The 20,707-nt window shown below is 42.2% G+C and overlaps 1 protein-coding gene across 2 annotated transcripts in view; it reads right to left on the minus strand.

Moving 5' to 3' along the window:
- Window positions 1–20,707, minus strand: part of Abcc5 (ATP binding cassette subfamily C member 5) — an 83,906-nt gene that overhangs the window by 19,961 nt on the left and 43,238 nt on the right. For both annotated transcript variants that reach the window (XM_090342940.1, XM_090342949.1), the window contains exons 13-22: window positions 19,347–19,471; window positions 19,156–19,228; window positions 15,883–16,086; window positions 14,736–14,879; window positions 12,163–12,265; window positions 9,297–9,481; window positions 7,533–7,679; window positions 7,161–7,290; window positions 3,852–4,005; window positions 3,635–3,763 (exon numbers count right to left, since the gene is read on the minus strand). In XM_090342940.1, the coding sequence (XP_090199066.1) occupies window positions 3,635–3,763; window positions 3,852–4,005; window positions 7,161–7,290; window positions 7,533–7,679; window positions 9,297–9,481; window positions 12,163–12,265; window positions 14,736–14,879; window positions 15,883–16,086; window positions 19,156–19,228; window positions 19,347–19,471 (1,394 nt within the window). The remainder of the gene's footprint in view (window positions 1–3,634; window positions 3,764–3,851; window positions 4,006–7,160; window positions 7,291–7,532; window positions 7,680–9,296; window positions 9,482–12,162; window positions 12,266–14,735; window positions 14,880–15,882; window positions 16,087–19,155; window positions 19,229–19,346; window positions 19,472–20,707) is intronic.

Raw genomic sequence — 20,707 nt, forward strand, 5'->3', positions numbered from 1 at the left:
GGAGCCAGATACTTTCCTGGAATTCTTTTCTTTGCTCTTCTTCTAGTACATATTAATTGTACCAAGAGGCTCCACCATGGTGTTGCTTCACATGTGCATATACTGAACTTTAATTGGAACTATTTTTCTGCCTTTTCCCTTCCTGTCTGTAGAGTGATCAACATCTTCCATAAAGCCTCCTGATGTGGACTTCATGCACAGTTGCAATGCATTCTGAAGTGACTCACCTGCCATCTTTCTTTTCCCACTCTCCTGCCCTCATCCTCCTATATACAGTTCCAGAGTCGATTCTATATACATATATTTTTATGATCTAGGTATATATATGTATACATGTCCTTACTGTATTTGTTTTGTTTGTTTTTTTCTTTCTCACCAGTCCTGGGCTTGGGCTCAGGGCCTGAGCACTATCCTTGTTTTGTTTTGTTTTGTTTTCCTCTCAAGGCTAAAGCTGAGCTCTACCACTTGAACCACACCACCACTTTTGGCTTTTTTTTTTTTTTTTTTCTATATATGTGGTACCAAGGAATCAAACTTGGGTCTTCGTGCATGCTAGGCAAGCGCTCTACCACTAGGCCAAACTCCAGGCCCACTGTATTTGTTTTGTCCATTCATCTGCTGTTAAACACCTTTGGCTGATTCTACCATTTCTCTACCCCTGCTTTTTGCTGGTTACTTTGGAGGTAAACATTTAGATTCACATGTGCTTTGCTTAAAAAAAAAATCTTACTGTAAGAAAATTTAGAAAATGCAATAAAAAAGAGGGAAATGTAAAATTCCAGTAATATTATCTCTCAATGAAAACCAGAGGGCATATTTTTTTCTTCCCAGTGCTTTTTTCAATGTAGTTACATTCCCTCCCTATGTATGTACACCTGTGTGTGTACATCATACTCTTCAGTAACATTCTCTGTGTCTGTACACCATAGGGATTTAGTGTAACTTTTTTGGTCAGTCTTGAACTCTGGGCCTGGGCGATGTCCCTGAGTTCTTCAGTTCAAGGCTATACCACTACCCCCGAGCCACAGCACCCCTCCGGTTCTCTGGTGGTTAACTTAGAATAAGAGAGTCTCATGAACTTTGCGTTAGTATCCAGGCTGGCTTTGAATCGTGATCCTCACATCTCAGTCTCCTGAGTAGCTAGAATTACAGGCATGAGCCACTGTGCCTGGCCGTACTCCTTTTTTTATAAGCTATATTTTTCTGATTTGTTTAGAATAACTTTTCCTAATTTTTTATACTAAATATTCATTTAAAAATTAATTTAGGGACCGGGAGTTTGGCATAGTGATAGAGTGCTTGCCTAGCATGCACGAAGACCTGGGTTCAACTCCTTGGTACTCCACATACATAGCAAAAAGCTGGAAGTGGTGCTGAGGCTCAAGTGGTAGAGTTCTAGCCTTGAGAAAGTCCAAGGACAATGCTCAAGCCCTGAGCTCAAGCCCAGGACTGGCAAAAAAAAAAATTACTTGATTTGGGGCCGGGAGTTTGGCCTAGTGGTAGAGTGCTTGCCTAGCATGTACAAATACCCGGGTTCGATTCCTCAGTACCACATACATAAAAAAAAGCTGGAAGTGGTGCTGAGGCTCAAGTGGTAGAGTGCTAGCCTTGAGAAAGCTCAGGCCCTGAGCCCAAGTCCAAGACTGGCAAAAAAAAAAAAATTACTCGATTTACAGACTAAACATAGAGCTCCCCTATGGCCCAGAAATTCCATTCCTTGGTATTTAACCAAATACCCAGAAACAAGGGCAAACTAAACTTACTAGAACAACAATGTGCACTGCAGCATTATTTACCATAGCTAAGACATGGAAACAACCCAGATGTCCCTTAGTAGATGATTAGATCAATTGCTACCATAAGAAAGAATGACATCTCCCTATTCGTAAAGAAATAAAGACTTGGAAAAATCTTAAGTGAAGCAGACCCAAAGTAAGCCAGACCCAAAGAACATGGGCTCCATGGTTCCCTCATTTGTAATAATTAGTACGCATCTAGGACTCTTCTAGCAGAAGATCACAATAGCTCAAAAGCTATGTACATATAGTCATATAGGATGAGACTAAACAAAATGATATGGAAACAAAAGGTTTATCTTTATGATTGTTGTTTTTAATGTATTATGTGCAGTTATTTCTTTTCTCTTTTTTCCCCCTTAGGTTAATCTCATGTTACTGTATCTGACTTTGTTACCTGGTATATTGTATATATGTTTATTTGTTTATTTGAAATAGGGAAGGAAAGGGAAGGGAAGGGAAGGGAAGGGAAGGGAAGGGAAGGGAAGGGAAGGGGGAAAACAAGATGATTGGGAGGGGGTGGGGGTAGGGAAAGTGGGACAAAAACATGAGAAGCGGTATCAATGTTTGGGAAGTAATACACCTACTACCTGAAGAATGTAACTATAACTCCTTTATGCATTATCCCAACAAAAAAATTGCTTGACTTTAATTTTGGTAGGCAATACATACACAGGATAGAAAATTAATTAGTTCATTAATTTGCTAGTCCTGGGGCTTGAACTTAGCTCAAGGACAGTGCCCAGACTCTATCTCAAAGCTAGTGCTCTACCACTTGAGCCAGCACTATTTCTGGCTTTTGCTGTGTATACAGAATCAAGGAACTGAACCCAGGGTTTCATGCATACTAGGCAAGTACTATACCACTAGATCACACTCTAAGGTCCAGGACAGAAAATTTAAAATTCACAAAAGGCCCATCACAGTCTTTCTCCCATCTCTTCTCCTCCAGATACCTAATTCCTCCTTCTAGGCACAACTAATAGTTTACATGTGTATGCATTTTTTTTTCTTTTGCCAGTCCTGGTGCTTGAACTTAGGGCCTAGGCACTGTTCTTGGACACTTTTTGCTCAAGGCTAGCGCTCTGCCACTTGAGCCACAGCACCACTTCTGGCTTTTTCTGAGTATGTGGTACCAAGGAATCGAACCCATGGCTTCATGAATGCTAGGCAAGCACTCTACCACTAGGCTGCGCCCCCTTCTCTACATGTGTTTTTCAGATATATTCCAAATGATATGCACACAATATATTCTCTCTTTCCTCTCTCACGTGCATGTGTGCATGCATGTGCATGTGCGCGCGCACACACACACATACCCGTATACCTTATTCTTTCACTAGCCTCACATCAGTACCTACAGAGCTATCTCATTCTGTGGACCATAAAATATTTCACCATGAAGGTATAGCCACTGGAACTCTATTGAAGAGGTTAGCTTCAATCTCTTGTCAATACAAATCTCCAAGATGACTATGGACATAAATTTCTCTCTCACACACACTCAGACAACTGGTGATTTCAAACAAAAAAAGAAAGCACACACATTTCCGAACTATGCACATAAATTTCATGCATAAGCAATATTCAATGGCTAAAATCATGGTGACATAGTATCAATGACTATCTTTTACTATTTCAAAAACAAAAACAAAACCTAACTCCAAACAACAAAAAATTTCCTATAGCTTTTGAGGAGAAAAAGTCAACAGATTCCACATCTATGGTTCTCTTCTCATTTGCAAAGCAACTAACAAAGCAATTGGATTTTCATCAGACAATACCAATACCTTTATAATGAGCTTTCTGTTTCATGCTCTGACCCCAGCAGCACTAACCTGTGTAGAAATTCCTGCCCTTTGTTGTAGGCATGAATGGTGGCAAGGCCTTGTATGCTGGACGTGATATGTGAGAGAAAAGGTGATTGAGTGATATTGTCCAGGCGCTTCAGCTCACGAATCAGGACCCTGTGAGAGAGCAGGTTCCAGTCACAGTGGGAGGCCAGCATCTCTGATTTCCTCCCTGCCCTGGCAGACACCAGCACCTTGTGGTTACCTGGACACGATGTGCAGAACTGAAAAGAGGATGACAAGAGGACCCACAGCCACAAGGAACCATGGGAAAACTCCTGCGATCATTCCAACACAGAAGAATACCAGAATAACATTCTGGATGAACATCTCAGCCTGGAATGGCAGGCGGACATCAACTGTGGAAATAGCCAGAGGACAAGCTGTCATTCTTTTGGACCCCAAAACCACAATGAAGTCAACATTTTAGAAAATAACCACAGGACCCAACAAATCTGTATGTGAAGTTTATATTTATCAAAGAAAAATCTAGAAACTGGGTTGCTTTAATTTCTCTTGGCCTAAGAAAACAAATGATCTACTCCTCTTGCTCTGCTTTCTTCCTCCTCTTTCTTTTTCTTATTTTTTTTGTGCCAGTACTGAAGATTTGAACTCAAGGTTTGAGCTTGCTAAACAGGCACTCTACCAGTGGATCCACTCTGCTGGACTTTCTGGTTATTTATTTATTTATTTATTTATTGCCAGTCTTAGGGCTTGAATTCAGGGCCTGACTACTGTCCTTGAGCTTTCTCAATACTAGCACTCTACCCTTGAGCCACAGCACCACTTTCAGCTTTTTCTTTCTTTTTTTTATAATTAAAATATTTTTATTTATTTATATTTGTTTTGTTCATATAGTTTTGTTGTAATTAATAGAAGGGTTACATTATATTCACCAGATAGAAGAGGCATTACTTCACAAACATTGATACCCTTTCTCATGGTCTCCATTTCCCTCCCCCCACCCCCGCCCCTCATCTTGTTTTCCCCCCTTCCCTATCCTATTTCAAATAACCAAATAAGCATATATATACAATATATCAGATAACAAGGTAAAATACTGTAACAATATGAGATAACCAAAGGACAGCAAAAGAGATGAAAGATAACATAGTACATTAAGGACAACAATCACTTTAATTATATGGCTTTTGTTTCTATATCCACTTTCAGCTTTTTGAACCCAGGGCTTCATGAATGCTAGGCAAGCACTCTACTACTAGGCCATGTTCCCTGTCCCATAGTTATTTATTTTATTATTTTATTTTTTGTGTGTCATGGGGCTTGAACTCGGCCTGGACGCTGTCTCTGAGCTCTTCAACTCAAGCCTACTGCCCTACCCTTGAGCCAAGCCTCACTTTCCATTAGGTTAATTGGAGATAAAAGTCAGGGGGCCGGGAGTTTGGCCTAGTGGTAGAGTGCTTGCCTAGCATGCACGAAGACCCGGGTTCGATTCCTCGGTACCACATACGTAGCAAAAAGCCAGAAGTGGTGCTATGGCTCAAGTGGTAGAGCCCTAGCCTTGAGAAAATCCAGGGACAGTGCTCAAACCCTGAGCCCAAGCCCAGGACAGGACAGGACTGAAAAAAAAGAGTCTCAGGTCCTTTTGTGCCCGGGCTGGCTTTGAAACTTGACCTTCAAATCTCAGCCTCCTGAGTAGCTATAATTACAGGTGTGAGACACCGAGCCCAGCTGGTTAAGATAGTGTCTTGTTTTATGTTTGGAGTGGTCTGGATTGAAATCCTCTTGTTTCTGTTTTCCTTTGTTGCTATGTTGACAGGGTATACCACTGTGCCCAGCCATCAGCTGAGATGGAATTCTGCAAATTTTTCTACCTGGGCTGGCCTTGAATTGTGAATTCCCATCTTTGCCTCCCAAGTAACTAGGATTACATGCTTAATCCCCTATGTCTGGCCCTTATCTCATTTTTTTATTCACTAGGCAAGCTAAATCCCCAAACTTCTGCCTAGCCCTTTAAAGCATTTCCCCCTTTATAAAATACTATATGCTCGTTGTGAAATAGCTAAAAAATAAATATTCGAAAAAGACAGATAATCTATATTCTTCTAATACTTCATTATCAATGAATGGCTAACATTAAAAAAAAAAAAACATTTTTTTTTTGGTCAGTTGTGGGGCTTTAACTCTGAGCCTGGATGCTGTCCCTGAGCTCTTCAGCTCAAAGACAGCGCTCTGACACTTTGAGCCACAGCACCATTTCCAGTTTTCTGGTGGTTAATTGGAGGTAAGAATCTCGCAGACTTTTGTGCTGGGGCAGATTTTGAATCACAACCCTCAGATCTCAGCCTCCTGAGTAGCTAAGGATTACAGGCATGAGCCACCAGTGCCCAGCAAGAAATTTTTATTATGAATGTGTGTGTGTGTATGTGTGTGAGTGCATATGCTATGTGCGTGCATATAGATCTGGGGCTTGAACTTGGGAGCTTTTTGTGCTGAAGGCTAACACTCTACCACCTGAGCCACAGCTCCCCTTCTAGCTTGTTGTAGTTAACTGGAGGTAATAGTTTTAGGGACTTTCCTGCTTGGGCTGGTTTCAAACAGTGATCTTTAGACTTCAGCCTCCCGAGTAGCTAGGGTTTACAGGTGTTAGTCACTGGTAACAAGCCCATTGTTCCTTTTCTTTTAAGATAGTCTCTCACAGGTAGCCCAGATTAGCCTTGAACTCAAAATCCTCTTACTTTAACAAAAGAGACAGGATTATGGGCATAATTTACACCACCTAGTTTTTCTGTTTTGTGTGTGTGTGTGTGTGTGTAACAAATGTAGAAATGTTGCTAAGCACAAGTTTTGTTATTGCGTTAGTTCTGATTGCTTGTTATTACTGGCCACTGCTTTACACTGGCCTATTAACCCCTGAAACCAACTCCTACCATAGAGTAGTAGTTAAAAACACCAGCTTTGCGGCCGGGAGTTTGGCCTAGTTGTAGAGTGCTTGCCTAGCATGCACGAAGACCCGGGTTCGATTCCTTGGTACCACATGCATAGCAAAAGCCAGAAGTGGTGCTGAGGCTCAAGTGGCAGAATGCTAGCCTTGAGAAAGTCCAAGGACAGTGCTCAAGCCTTGAGCCCAAGCCCAGGACTGGCAAAAAAACAAACAAACAAAAAAAAAACCACACCAGCTTTGGGATCAATATAGCCTGGCTCAGTTCCCAGTTTGGGCACCCAATCAACACCTGTATGACCTTGGGAAAGTTTCTTAATCTTTCTGGAATGAGCTAATTCTGGCAATTTCGATGAGAAATCCATCAGAGGCTGCAGTGATCTACCAACCAGTGCATTATTTCAAAGTAGGCATGTGCTCTGGAATCTCATAGGTCCCTGTCCACATCTCTTACAGAACCCCCTGAACCTGTTTTCAGATCAAAGAAAACCCCAGCATTCACTGTGCTTTCAGGTGAGGACAGACAGAGCTACAAAAATGACATTCATGCAGAGAGCTGGAGGTACAGTGAGCTCCAGTTCATGCATAAAAGAAAGGACCAGTGAGAAATACCTTCATCCATGTCTTTGGAAAACCGGTTGAGAATCCTCCCTGTAGGGGTGGTGTCAAAAAACTTCATAGGGCTCCGAAGGATCCTTCGGAAAAGCTCATCATGGAGCCGAGAGGAGGCTCGAAGTGTACCCTGAGAAGCAGAGACAAAATTAGTCAGGGCCCAGGGACTAAGGCAGACTCATTCCTATTGGGTTGTCACCACTCCATAGGACAAGTGTAGGAGACAAGGATAACTAACTGGAAAGGCTGAGCCAAATGCATACAAGTCATTTCCACTGGAGTTATCCTGCAGGATCTAGAAGCCACGAGAAGCCTATTTGGTCACCATAGTGAAAGGGAAAGGCAGCGTAGCAGACACCCACCACGGCATACCTTGACAAAGACCACTCCTCGAACAGCTTTCAGGATCAGCATGACTGCCATGGAGAGGGCGTAGATGCTGGCATAGTAGTGCATATAGGGATTATCTTTCATGCTATCACTCACAGAGCTCCTGTTCCCTTGAATCACTGTGGTATTCTGTTTGGGGACAAGATGCTATGAGACGAGGCTTCTAAGACAGCCATGAGCCCCTGCTCAGAGAATGACCATGGGACCTGACAGCAGCAAACAGGCAGACTTTGCCACTCACCCTCCAATCTCCTTCTCTCTTTTCTACTGGATGAGAGTAGACAACCTGTAGGTACCCTACTGACCAATTATTTTGTTTTATGAAACTAGAGATTCATCAATTTCATTTAGGATAACTCTTGTTCATTGCTTCTTTCATTTTATTTATTGGAGATATTAGGGACAGAACTCAAGATCTCAAACAAGTGCTGTTATAACTTGGACTACCAATGCCAGCATTTTTGTCTTTCAGATAGGGTCTTGTTAAACTTTGCTCTGGCTGGTCTCAAGCTTGAGAGCCTCCTACCTTTACTTCCTGAGTAACTGGGATTACAGGCATGTACTACCATGCCTGGCCTTTTTTTTTCCTTTTGTTTAAATTTTATTTTTAATCTGACAGATAAAAATATAAAACTCGGGCCGGGAGTTTGGCCTAGTGGTAGAGTGCTTGCCTAGCATGCACGAAGACCCAGATTGGATTCCTCGGTACCACATACATAGAAAAAAAGCTGGAAGTGGTGCTGAGGCTCAAGTGGTAGAGTGCTAAGCCTTGAGAAAGTCCAAGGATAATGCTCAGGCCCTGAACTCAAGCCCAGGACTGGCAATATATATATATATATATATATATATATATATATATATATACACATACACACACACATTCATATATACATATATATAAACTCATATATACATATACATATATATATATACATATATATTGGAATGAAGTATTGTGATATTTCTACTCTCTGTCTCTCTCTTTTGCCAGTCCTGGGCCTAGAACTCAGGGCCTGAGTGCTGTCCTTGGATTTTCTCAAGGCTAGCACTCTATCATTTGAGCCACAGCACAACTTCTGGCTTTTTTCTATGTATGTGGTACTGAGGAATTGAACCCTGGTCTTCATGCATGCTAGGCAAGCACTCTACCACTAGGCCAAACTTCCGCCCCCCCCCACCTCTTTTGTTGGTCATGGGGTTTGAACTCTGGGCCTGGGTGCTGTCCCTGAGCTCTTCAGCTCAAGGCTAGTGCTCTACCACTTGAGCCATAGCACCACTTCTGGTTTTCTGGTGGTTAGTTGGAGATAAGAGTCTCACAGATTTTTGTGCCCAGGCTGGCTTTGAATCATGAATCTCAGATATCTCAGCCTCTTCAGTAGCTAGGATTACAGGCATGAACCACTGGTGCCCGGCTTCTCTAGACTTTTCTAAATGAAAACTAGAGGCATTTCCATAGCAGAGGGAGGGACTATCAAGGGATGGCCATTCTTTTTTTTTTTTTTTTTTTTTTTTGCAGTCCTGGGCCTTAAACTCAGGGTCTGAGCACTGTCCTTGGGCTTTCTCAAGGCTAGAGCTCTACCACTTGAGCCTCAGCACCATTTCTGGCTTTTTCTATGTATATGTGGTACCAAGGAATTGAACCCAAGTCTTCATGCATGCTAGGCAAGCACTCTACCACTAAGCCAAACTCCTGGCCGGGATGGCCATTCTTAAACATGCAACTCTCCTAGGGCTGAGTGAGCTTACCCCACTTCCTTGCTTGATCCAGTAGCTCAACCACCAGGTACTGAAGGCAGTGCTGCCCACATTCAGCATAAATAGAGACATGATGACAAGGAATGCCAAAGGTCCCCCTGCAGCCTGGATGTAAACACCATAGACTGACCAGGGCACAGAACCCTGTCCCTTTTCCTCTAACTGCACCAGCTGCCCTGTAAGAGAAAACAAGCATGAACTTGGAAGGGAAGAGTAGGAAATCTTGTTTTGCAGAAAGCAATGAATGTTGACTGAGTGACAGCACGGCCCAAAAGACCAAACCAGCACAGAGTTTAATCAGTCCACTGAGCTTTGGTTGCTGCAGGAGCCCTTGTAACTGGAGCCCATTAACTAGTTAGGCTATAATCAACTGAAAAGTTGATTCAGTAGGACACATTCAGATGTAGTCACTCAAGTAGTTTTCTACATGAAACTTTTTTTTTTTAAATAAATGCTGTCAAATGGGCTAGGAATGTGGCTTAGTGGTAGACTGCCTGCCTAGCATGCTTGAAACCCAGAGTTCAATTCCTCAGGATCACATAGACAGAAAAAAAAAAAATGCTGGTCAGATCACATCGGTATTAACATTCTAGGTAAGACATGGTTAGAATCCAAGTCAGAGTAATTGCAAATGATGGTTCTTGTGCCTGCTGGAGGAGAGAAAAAGGTTCAAGAACATGTCATAAGTTTTCTTTGTGTTAGAAGATTGATGCTGACATCTGAACATGGAGAAAACACCTATACAGAAATCTACTGCCTTTTCAACATAACATCTAACAATCTCGGAATAATCCACATATCCTTGAGCTCTCTGAGAGACAGAACTAGCCAGTTTCAATACGAAAACAAATGTGTCCTAGGGATATTCTGACTTATGCTACTTGTGGCAGAATCATCAATTATCTCAGCTTTCTGTGCTGTTTAATGTCTGTCATTAAATTACCTTAAATCATGCATGAATTCAAAAGTTCATATTTGTTCTCAGAGAAAGAGGCCTAGAATGACAAATAGCATGTCAGCCATTCAAAGCTCTGGCAAGCATAGGAAAAGTCTCTAGACTGAAATGGGTCAGGTGATGGGGTGACCCCTGCTCCCATTTTAAAACAGAGCTTTAAAATAAACAGCACTTTCTTATGTCAACTTCAAGTGGAAATAGAAGAGATTCAAAATGCCTTAGTTATTACAAATAGGTTCTCTAACTTCTAAGATCAGCTTCAACTGATAAGAAAAACAGGACCAGGCTTTGGCTAGGAAAAGCCAAGTAGGAAAAGAGCTAGCTTTTAAGTTCTCCAGAGCCCAGCGGTAGCAGACTTTAGGCAGACTTCCTTTTTTCCCCCCTTTTTTTTGGTGCTCGTCCTGGGGTTGGAACTCTGGGCCTGGACAATGTCCCTTAGCTTTTTTTGGTAGTTAATTGGAAATAGAGTCTCATGGATTTTTTTTTTTTTTTGGCCTGGACTGACTTCAAACTGTGATATTCAAATCTCAGCCTGCTGAATAGCTAGGATTACAAGCATGAGCCCCCAGCACCTTGCTTGAATCCATTTCAAATACAGTTTTCAAAAGTTTAGCATACTTACAACTGGAACACCTCTGCTTTAAAGACTAGGGCTGGCTTTGAAAGTACAAAGCTGAGCCGGCACAATGGCTCATGCCTGTAATCCTACTCTGGAGGCTGAGATCTGAAGATCAAGGTTCAAAGCCAGCTGGGCTCTAAAGAACTGTGAGACTCTTTATCTCTAATTAACCACTAGAAAACAAAGGGGAAGTGGGGCTGTGACTACAGGGGTAGGGAGGTAGCCTTGAGCTGAAGAGCTCAGGGATAGCACCCAGGCCTAGAGTTCAAGCCCCATGACTAACAAAAAAGAAAAGAAAGTATAGAGCTGAGCTGAGGGGGAAACTGGGGTAAAGCAACTGAAGGGTGACACTGTCCAAGTACAAATTGTACTCATTACCTTATTTGTAGAATTGTAACCCTCTGTACAATTCCTTAGTAATAGCAAAGAGGGGCCAGGAGTTTGGCCTAGTGGTAGAGTGCTTGCCTAGATGAAGACCAGGGTTTGATTCCTCGGTACCACATACATAAAAAAAAAGCTGGAAGTGGTGCTGAGGCTCAAGCGGTAGAGCTCTAGTCTTGAGAAAGTCCAAGGACAGCACTCAGGCCCTGAGTTCAAGCCAAGACCCAGGTTCAATTCCTTGGCACTACATGCATAGAAAAAAGCTGGAAGTGGTACTGATGCTCAAGCGGTAGAATTCTAGCCATGAGAAAAAAGTCCAATGACAGTGTTCAAGCCCTGAGTTTAAGCTCAGGACTGGCAAAAAAAAAAACAGGCAAATATATATATATATATTAATATATGTTATATATATATATGTTTTTTTTTAAAGGACAGAGGTGAAGGCAGGAACATTTATGTCTCCTCCACTGCTGCTGCTGCTGCTTCTTCCTCTTCCTCCTTTTTTTGCCAGTTGTGGGGCTTGAACTCAGGGCCTGAGCACTGTCCTTGGACTTTCTCTACCAATTGAGCCACAGCACCACTTCCAAATTTTTTTCTATGTGTGTGGAATTGAGGAATCAAACCCAGGTCTTTGTGCATGCTAGGCCAAATTCCCAGCCCTGTCTGTTATTCTTACTCATGATGATTCAGCTATAATTATCTACAAGTAACTCTACCCTGGGTGGAAAGAAGGCAAAGGATTAAAGGTCAATCTTAGGAAAACAGACTGTGCTAGGAAGTCTTCAATATTAAGAATTTTTATTTTAGAAGATAAACAATGGTATCCAACATCATGAATTACCACTTGGCATTACTCCTGATAAACCTTCTAGACAAATCTAAAAATCTCAAAAAGATGTTACCTTCCTCTGGTTTCACTGCTTTCTCTTTTTTTACAGATCCTGTTTTTGGACCCTTATCTTGTGATTTCTTCTGTGAACCACTGGTTTCCTTTTTTGAATTAATCTAATGTTAAAAAAAAAAAAGAAACAAAAAAGGTATCTCCAGTCATGATATGGCTATACAGATGAGATCCCAGGATACATATTAGAGAATCATCTATTGAGCTACTAATTTTGGTACAAAATAACACAAATTTTGTTGTTATTATTATTATTATTATTGTTGGTCATGGGGCTTAAACTCGGCCTGGGCGTTGTCCCTGAGTTCTTCAGCTCAAGGCTAATGCCCTACCCTTGAGCCAAGCCCCAATTTCTACAGGTTAATTGGAGATAAGAGTATCAAGTTGTTTTGTGCTCCGGCAGGCTTTGAACCTTGATCCTTATAGCTCAGCCTCCTGAGTAGCTAGGAGTACAGGTGTGAGCCACTGCGCCCTGGCTGTTGGCTGTTTTGTCTGTTTTTGAGACAAGATCTCACTCTGTAGGTCTTGAATTCAAGATCTTCCTGTCTCAGCTTTGTAAATGCTGGGATTACAGACATAGCCCTGCTTCCCCCCAAATACATTCAGCTTCCTATCCTATACTTAATTCCTGTATTTCCTCAACTCCTAAATCTAACATACCTGGTTCCTACCCTGTTAGTCTATTGACATTCTATTTAGTTGTGCAAGCTCCTCTCCTGTTTCATTGTTTTCCAAGATTCTTACTCTGGTTTCTCCACTAGAAATAAATATCCATCTCAATCTGGGGAGCTTCAGTTTAAAAAGACTCAATTTTTTTATCCTTTGTGAGGCAACTTAGTCTCCCCCTGCTCTCCCTCAGTTCATCAGCATGATATGGTATTACAGTAGTAGCTGGGCAATACATGAAAACACTGATCTTCCTTCGGCACTATGAGTCCTTTAAGATCAGAGGCGATGTCTCATGTAGGATCTCCATTACTCAAGGGTCTACTGCCAAGAGCTGGCCATCACAGGCCACCAAATATCCATGAACAGAATCTGAGACTAGAGACACTAGTTAATACTCAATGCTCTCCCTGTCAAGTTCCTGTAACATCTTTATACAAGAATTTCCCTCAACGGTATACTACATTCACTTCTGTCGTAGTGTCCGACTCATGGCCCCAGGTGTTCCAACTTGGCTTTTTAAATTGACTATGAAAAACATGTAAAAATATAAAATTTAGAACTATATCTGGAATATAAGATAGGATTCTAAATATCATTTACTTCAATGTGTGAATAAATGCACTTACTGGGGGAAAAACACTGTAAATTTATTAATGTAATCAATGTAATTGATTGCATTGAGGTCAATGCCATTTCTGTTTTTAAGATGAGGAAACTAAAGCTACAAAAAAGTCAAATGACATTCTCTTTTTTTAGGTACAGATCAGGACTCAAACTTAGAACCTGATCCTCTTGCTCATTGGCTAGTGTCTTCCAATTGAGCCATGCCTCCTTAAGTGACATTTTCTGCATATATGCATTGGGTAATGCATTGACCCTCAGTGTCTTTCTTGTTCATTGGATATTTTCATATTTTACTTCTCTCCTTATTTTCCCCTTTATGACTCAGTGATAAGGAAAAATTAAAGGCATCCAAAGTGCCCTGAAAATCATAGAGTCATAAAACATAAATATGGGTCACAATGTCTCAATGGCATTTACTGATGACTCCTGGAAGTTCTGAGTTTTACCTGGAAAGTTTGAATGCTATCAAAAACACATGAGTCATAAGCAGTTATGTGTCCCATCTGAAATCAAATGGAATGAAATTCAAACACTGAGACAGAAGTCCTAGAAAAGGTCCAGTAACTTTCTGCTTTCCTTTCGCTGCAATGTCAAAATGACTTGGTAGCAAAGAAAGCACCTTTGAGCCAAAATCACATTGGGACTGAAGGTAATTTAGAAGCTGACAAGAAGGAAAAACAGCTTCTTAGGCCAGCTGGAAGTATGACTGCACTGTGTAATGCTGGATTTGAAGCCGGAGTGGAGGCACAGAAAAGTCACTACCTCTGGGAATTACACAGGAGGCAGGCACAAACAGCATTTCATGATCAACCCAACCTCATTAGCAGCTACTCAGTCTGTCTCTGTCTCTGTCTCTCTCTCAGCTGCCATTTCATCCTCTGTAAATCGGGGATAATTATATTTGAACTCATAGACTCAATACATTAAATAAGTAGGATGCTATCTCTACACAGTGCATAATCTAAAACAACAGGTATTGTCAAGTCAGCAATAAAACACTATAAATCATTTCCAAAAATATGTGACCTACCTCCTTATTTTTATTAAACTAAGAACTTTACACTGCTTTATTCAAGGTTGGTGGAGTTTAGGGAACTTAATGCTGACCATCACAGCCCACACCTTTTTAGTAAGTTTTCCAGGGTGTGAACAAACACAGCAATGGGGATCACAGGAATGCATGTCTCTTGTTGACCCCTGTCTACAGGCAGTGGAGCATTCCCTTTTCTACTGTTACATCTCCATAGTGGACAGGACATAAATAAACTTAGGAAATCTTACCTCAACTGGTGGTGTCTCTCCCAGCAACAGGTTATTGAAAATGGTAGCATAATCTCCATTTAAGTTAATCAGTTCCTCATGGGTACCGCTCTCTGTGATACAGCCCTCTTTCATGAAGATCACTTCATCACAATCAACCAGGTACTGGACACAAAGGACACAAAGGCAAGGACAAGATAGTAGTGCTGATCTTTTTGTGAATAAATTCCAACACCCAGACCTTATCATGTTTCAGCCAGAGGAAATTCAGCTGCCAGGGGACTTATGGTAACATCTGAAGGCATTTTTGGTCGTCAAGTTTTGGGAAACAGGTACCATTGGCATGTAGTAGAGTGAGGCATGTAAACACAAAGCAGCTCTCTCAAAGAACAAGAAAACCCAAAATGTCAACTGTGTCAAGACTGAACCTGCTTTAGTTTATTGTCCCTGATACAGTTCAAAAAGCATTTTGTTTTGGCATTAATCTGATGGTGGAGCTATCTACAAGCCTTCCATTAAGTTTCATATCCTTTCAGTGCACTCAGAAATACACAGAATGATGGGGTCAGGAGTGTGGTCTAGTGGTAGAGTGCTTGCTTAGCATGCATGAAGCCCTGGTATGGATTCCTCCATAACACATGCACAGAAAAAGCCAAAAGTGGTGCTCAACTAGTAGAGCTCTAGTCTTGAGGAAAGCCCAAGGACAGTGCTCAGGCCTCAAGTCCAAGCCCCAGGACTGGTGAAAAAAAAGAAAAATAAAAAGAAGTACACAGAATTAGATTTTCTGGCCTTTTAAACCTGACAATTTAGAAGGCATTAGTCAATGCTGGGTGGATCTCTTGCCTGTCATGGATAGCAGAAGGAGAAGTTTGTTTCCCCCATGTTTGCAGATGTCAATACAGTACTCTCCCCACGAACTCACATCTGAACTACTTTTTATTCACTATTATTGTCAGACCCTTTACTTGTGGACATCCATGCAGAACTTGATCTAATTCAGATGGCCAACTGACATTCCAGTTCAGGAGCTTTACGGATACAACATGCCAGGAGGCTGTTTGTTGAGGAAACAAAAACTGTTCATTCCAGTGATCTCTACTTGCCCCACATAGATGGTTAGATCAGGCCCAGTTCTGATCTCCAAGCCAAGGAGGGAAGCACACCATACCTGTAATTGGTGGGTAACGAAAAGAACTGTCTTGGACTTGAGGTGCTTCCGGATAGCACTGTTGAAGATGTGGTTGCCCACGTGGGCATCTAAGGCACTGAGGGGGTCGTCAAGGATGTAGATGCTCCGGTCACTGTACAAAGCCCGGGCAAGGCTGATCCTCTGGCGCTGTCCACCACTCAGGTTGGCTCCTCTCTCACCAATCTACAGAAGTCCAAGAGCACAAGAGAGTGAGCCTCTAGCTTAAGTCTGTAACTGTTGGGGACCGACTGTGGGGTCAATGACCTTGGACCTGACCTTGGACCTGACCTTGGACCTACACAACTGTATACACAAGGAAGTAACTCTTATCAGGATAACTTTAAGCAATGTCAATCAGTTCTTATCAGGATAACTTTAAGCAATGTCAATCAGTTCTTATCAGGATGACTTCAAGCAATGTTAATCCTTTCTCATTTATCCTATATGTGACTTGTTTACTATTTTGTATGAATGTAACCTCTGGCAGTTCCCTAGTTTTAAGAAGAGTATTTAAGGTCAGAACTTAAAATAAACGAGTCAGTCTTAGGCGGCAGTCTGGAGCTCACAGCCTTCTTGGACTGCTGACTTGGGTTGTAGTCCTCCCGAACTCCATCTGTTTGTCTCTCTTTTAATTTTTCCTAGTCCTTGCCCCTATTTCAGGAATCCCAATCTGCGAACCCTGGTTTGCTGTAGGCTGGCCCTGGCATGTAACAGTGCTTAACGATCACCCAGTCACCTCCTCTCATCCCCATCCAAGTGAGCTCCTTCTCTTGAATTCCCTGCCTGGGATGATCTGCTACTGTGCCCCTCCAAGAACCGGGGTTCTCAGCCCACAAGCATCTAGGTACCACTTAGTCCTATATCTGGAGAGAATGGCCAGGTCAGGCCTCAGGTAGCAGCTGTTCAGCACTGAGTTGTATCTGAAGGACACAAAGCAACACAGCTTGTCCCTCCAATCCACTCCCATAGGGCAGAAAGATCTTTCTAAGCTATAAAGCTGACTGTTTTCACCCTTTAACTCTTCAAGAACCTTGACCATCTAAACACAACACACAAAGTAAATCTTTTGGTCCTGGCTTCCTCGCCTTCTCCTGTTCTATAACAAGTCCCCTTCCTATCCAGGGACTGGAGTCTTTTTAAACAATATGTGTACAATGAACACACATGACATGCTATGAACTGTGTCTGCAGGCCTGTGGCCTCATCTCCTCTGTCAAACTCCTCCAACTCTTTTCTACTTCCTCCCAGAGAAAGACTGTTCCTGGCGGTGTAACCTGTCCCCTTAACTGTGAGCTGCACATGCTGCAGGCAGATAACACACACCTGACAAATGATACTACATGAGCAAATCAATCAGTTGCCAAGTGGTAACTGACTCTGTTTTTTGTTTGTTTGTTTTTACCAGTCCTGGCCTTGAACTCAGGGCCTCAGCATGGTCCTTGGACTTTTTCCTCAAGAGTAGCACTCTGCCACTTGAGCCACAGCACCATTTCTGGCTTTTTCTACGTATGTGGTACCAAGGAACTGAACCAGGGTCTTTGTGCATGCTAGGCAAGCACTCTACCACTAGGCCAAACTCCCAGCCCCTTGACTCTGTTTTTAATTTAAGTGGTAGAGTACTTGCCTCGCATGCACAAAACCCTGCATTTGATTCCTCAGTACCACACAAACAGGAATATTCAGAAGTGGCACTATGGTGCCTCTGTGGCAGAATGCTATTCTTGAATAAAAGAGGCTCAGGGACAGTATCTAGGCCCTGAGTTCAAGCCCAGGACTGGCAAAAAAGAAAAAAGCATTTTATTAATTCGAGGTTTCCAAACTTGATATTCATGGAAACTTCCTGTAGCACTTAGTAAAACAGACTGCTGGTCCTCACTGCCAGAACTGTTTAATTTTTCAGAACTAGGAAGTGTCAAAAAAAAAAACCCTACATTCTTTTACTTTTGGTAGCACTTGGGTTTGAAGTCAGAGCTTTGTGCTTGCCAGGAAGGCCCTCTGCCACCTGACTCCTGCCTCTAATTTTTTTTTTTTTGTCAGTTGTAGGGCTTGAACTCTGGCCCTGGACACCGTCCCTGAGCTCTTCAGTTCAAGGTTAGCACTCTACCACTTTGAGCCACTGCCCCACTTCTGGTTCTAGTGGTTAATTGGAGATAAGAGTCTCCCAGACTTTTTAGTGCCCAGGTTGACTTTGAACCACATTCCTCAGTTCTCAGCCTCCTGAGTAGCTAGGATTATAGATGTAAGCCACTGGCACTTAGCTCTGATCTTTTTTGCTTTCATTATTAAAAAATATTATTAGAGTCTCCCTTTTCTTCCTGGGTTGGCCTGGACAGCAATCCTCTCATTTATGCTCCCCATATAAATAGGATGACAGGCGTGAACCATCATGCCCAACTTTGAGGCCAGTCTGAAACGACCATCTCAGCATCCCGAGTAGTAATTTGCATTCTCATTCCCAGGTGATGCTGATCTTGAGGACCATGATTTGAAAACTTTCAAACAAACTAAAAAATCACCAAATCTGATTTGAAACATTTTGCTGAAGTCACCAACAAAACTGGAGTCCCAGAGACCTCCAGGGCAGCCTGTAACATAAGCTGTCACAAGGAGAGTCATACCTCCAAGGAAAAGAACTAAAGACTGAAGAAGACTCTGTAGACTGAGAAAAGGGGTGAGCCAAGCAAGTGTAGGGAAGACATTTAATGTGTACATACTTCATGTGGTAGCTTTAGAAATAGTTGAGGGCCAGGAGTGTAGCCTAGTGGAAGAGTGCACACCTAACATGCATGAAACGTTGGGTTTGATTCCTTGGTACCACATTCACAGAAAAAGTCAAAAGTGGTACTATGGCTCAAATGGTAGAGTGTTAGCCTCGATAAAACTCAAGGACAGTGCCCCGACCTTAAGTACAATATCAGGAATGGCAAAAAAAAAAATAAATAAATAAAATACACACACACACACACACACACACACACACACACACACACACACACATATATAAACAACATAAAAAAAAACAAAAACAAAAAAACAACTCTGAATCAACAATGGGACTCTGCTTAAAACTTACATAACATGAAATAATAATAAAAGCAAGCAGGTAGTGGCTAGTAACTCCACACTAGCAAATAAATGCATTCCTAGCATAAAGGCCCAAATGAAAGCAAAGCTCCTTGTGCGGCTCTTCTCCCAGTATTTAGGATCCACCCCTAGAAGGTGGCTCTGGAACTGCAGGCAGAAGGGCTATACCTCAGTCAGGTCGCTATTGGGGAGAATGGCCAGGTCAGGTCTCAGGCAGCAGCTGTTCAGCACTGCGTTGTATCTGAAGGACACAAAGGGACATAGCATCAGCCCATAGTGCAGCAGACACTTCTGACAAGCTGCCTGGTGGCAGTCTGTGCGCAAGAGGAAAAGCATGACAGAAACCAAATATGCCTTGCCTTTCTTCATCAAATTCCTTCCCAAAGAGGATATTATCTCTCAGAGTGGCATTCAGAATCCAGGCCTGCTGTGCCACATAAGCGAAGGTTCCACTGACTGCAATACTGCCCTCTAGAAGTGTCATCTGGGGAGAAAGAAACCACCCAATGGCATCAAATTTAAAAATCACCAAATTCAGCAGAAGCCCCACATCCTACGGTGGAATCTAAAATTTAGGGCCATTTTAAAGATACTTTTTGAACAAGTTCAGACCCCACCTTTGTTCAAAGAGAGCCACAGCAGCAAAGAAAATGGAAGCTCCCCTTGCTTGAGAGATGGGAGCCCAGCATGACAACAAACATTTCACTTAGCACACCACTGGCTATTTTACACTTTGTTCCTAACTGTACCTTACTTTTGCTATTGGAAGCTCAAGCAAGAGGACCCTTTCAGAATTCCCCTGAAGAGGAGGCCCTGAGATTTACAGCTGGTGCCTGACTTGAAGTGAAGGAAGGCCAACACATCTAGGATGTTGGTTAGTCCACCTGTTTCTATAAAATGAGGACCAAAGAGAAAAAAAAGTCAGGTGAGATATGTTGTACAATATACAACTAAGGATGACAGACCTTCTCCTCCAAAATGAAGTTACTGAATGATATCAACTGATTTATATTCATTTTAAACGTGGTTCCTTTTGAGAGTCAATGGTAGGCCTTTTGTCTTGGGTTAGGGATGCTAAGATTCTGAAGCGGTTTTGTTAACTGGCCTGGGAGGTACTTGCACAAAGAAGATTGTCTATCATATACCATGTATAAGAGATGTACGTATCACAGACATGTCAGAGTAGGCTCTACCTGCCCAAGCTGGCAGACTCACAAGCATTCTGCAGTATATATGCCTAAGTGCTCAGAAATCTACCTCTCCTGGCTGCCATTGCATAAATACATGCAGGGCAACACTGACAACAAAGAATGAAATTCTAAAGAAGCAGGGATGGCTTGTATTACCAGCTTCCCTAGGGGAAGCTCCCAGAATTTGAGTTAGAAGCCACACCCTACTTAGTTTTCAACCTACCACTGCCCAATCAACCTCTGAAAGAGCAACAGTACCTTGCTAAGTTACTGAGAAGGACTACCCGGGTCTTTGACTCTATGACTGGTTTTCAAATCTCCCTGTCAGAAACCACCTAAAAAGTTTTTTTTTTCTTTTTATAAATGTCAGTGGGCTTAAGAGAGTCACAAAGCAGATTGTAGCTTTCTGCAGATTATGAGGATCACAAGAGGACCACAGTTCACCAACGATGATATCTGAAGTAAATAAGAAAGAGAAAGTCCCCAAACAAGAAGTATCAGAAACTCTCTCCTCCCCTGCCTGTCATGTT

Source organism: Megascapheus bottae, chromosome 1, assembly GCF_031878675.1.
Source record: "Megascapheus bottae isolate mThoBot1 chromosome 1, mThoBot2.hap1, whole genome shotgun sequence".
Classification (NCBI taxonomy): domain Eukaryota; kingdom Metazoa; phylum Chordata; class Mammalia; order Rodentia; family Geomyidae; genus Megascapheus; species Megascapheus bottae.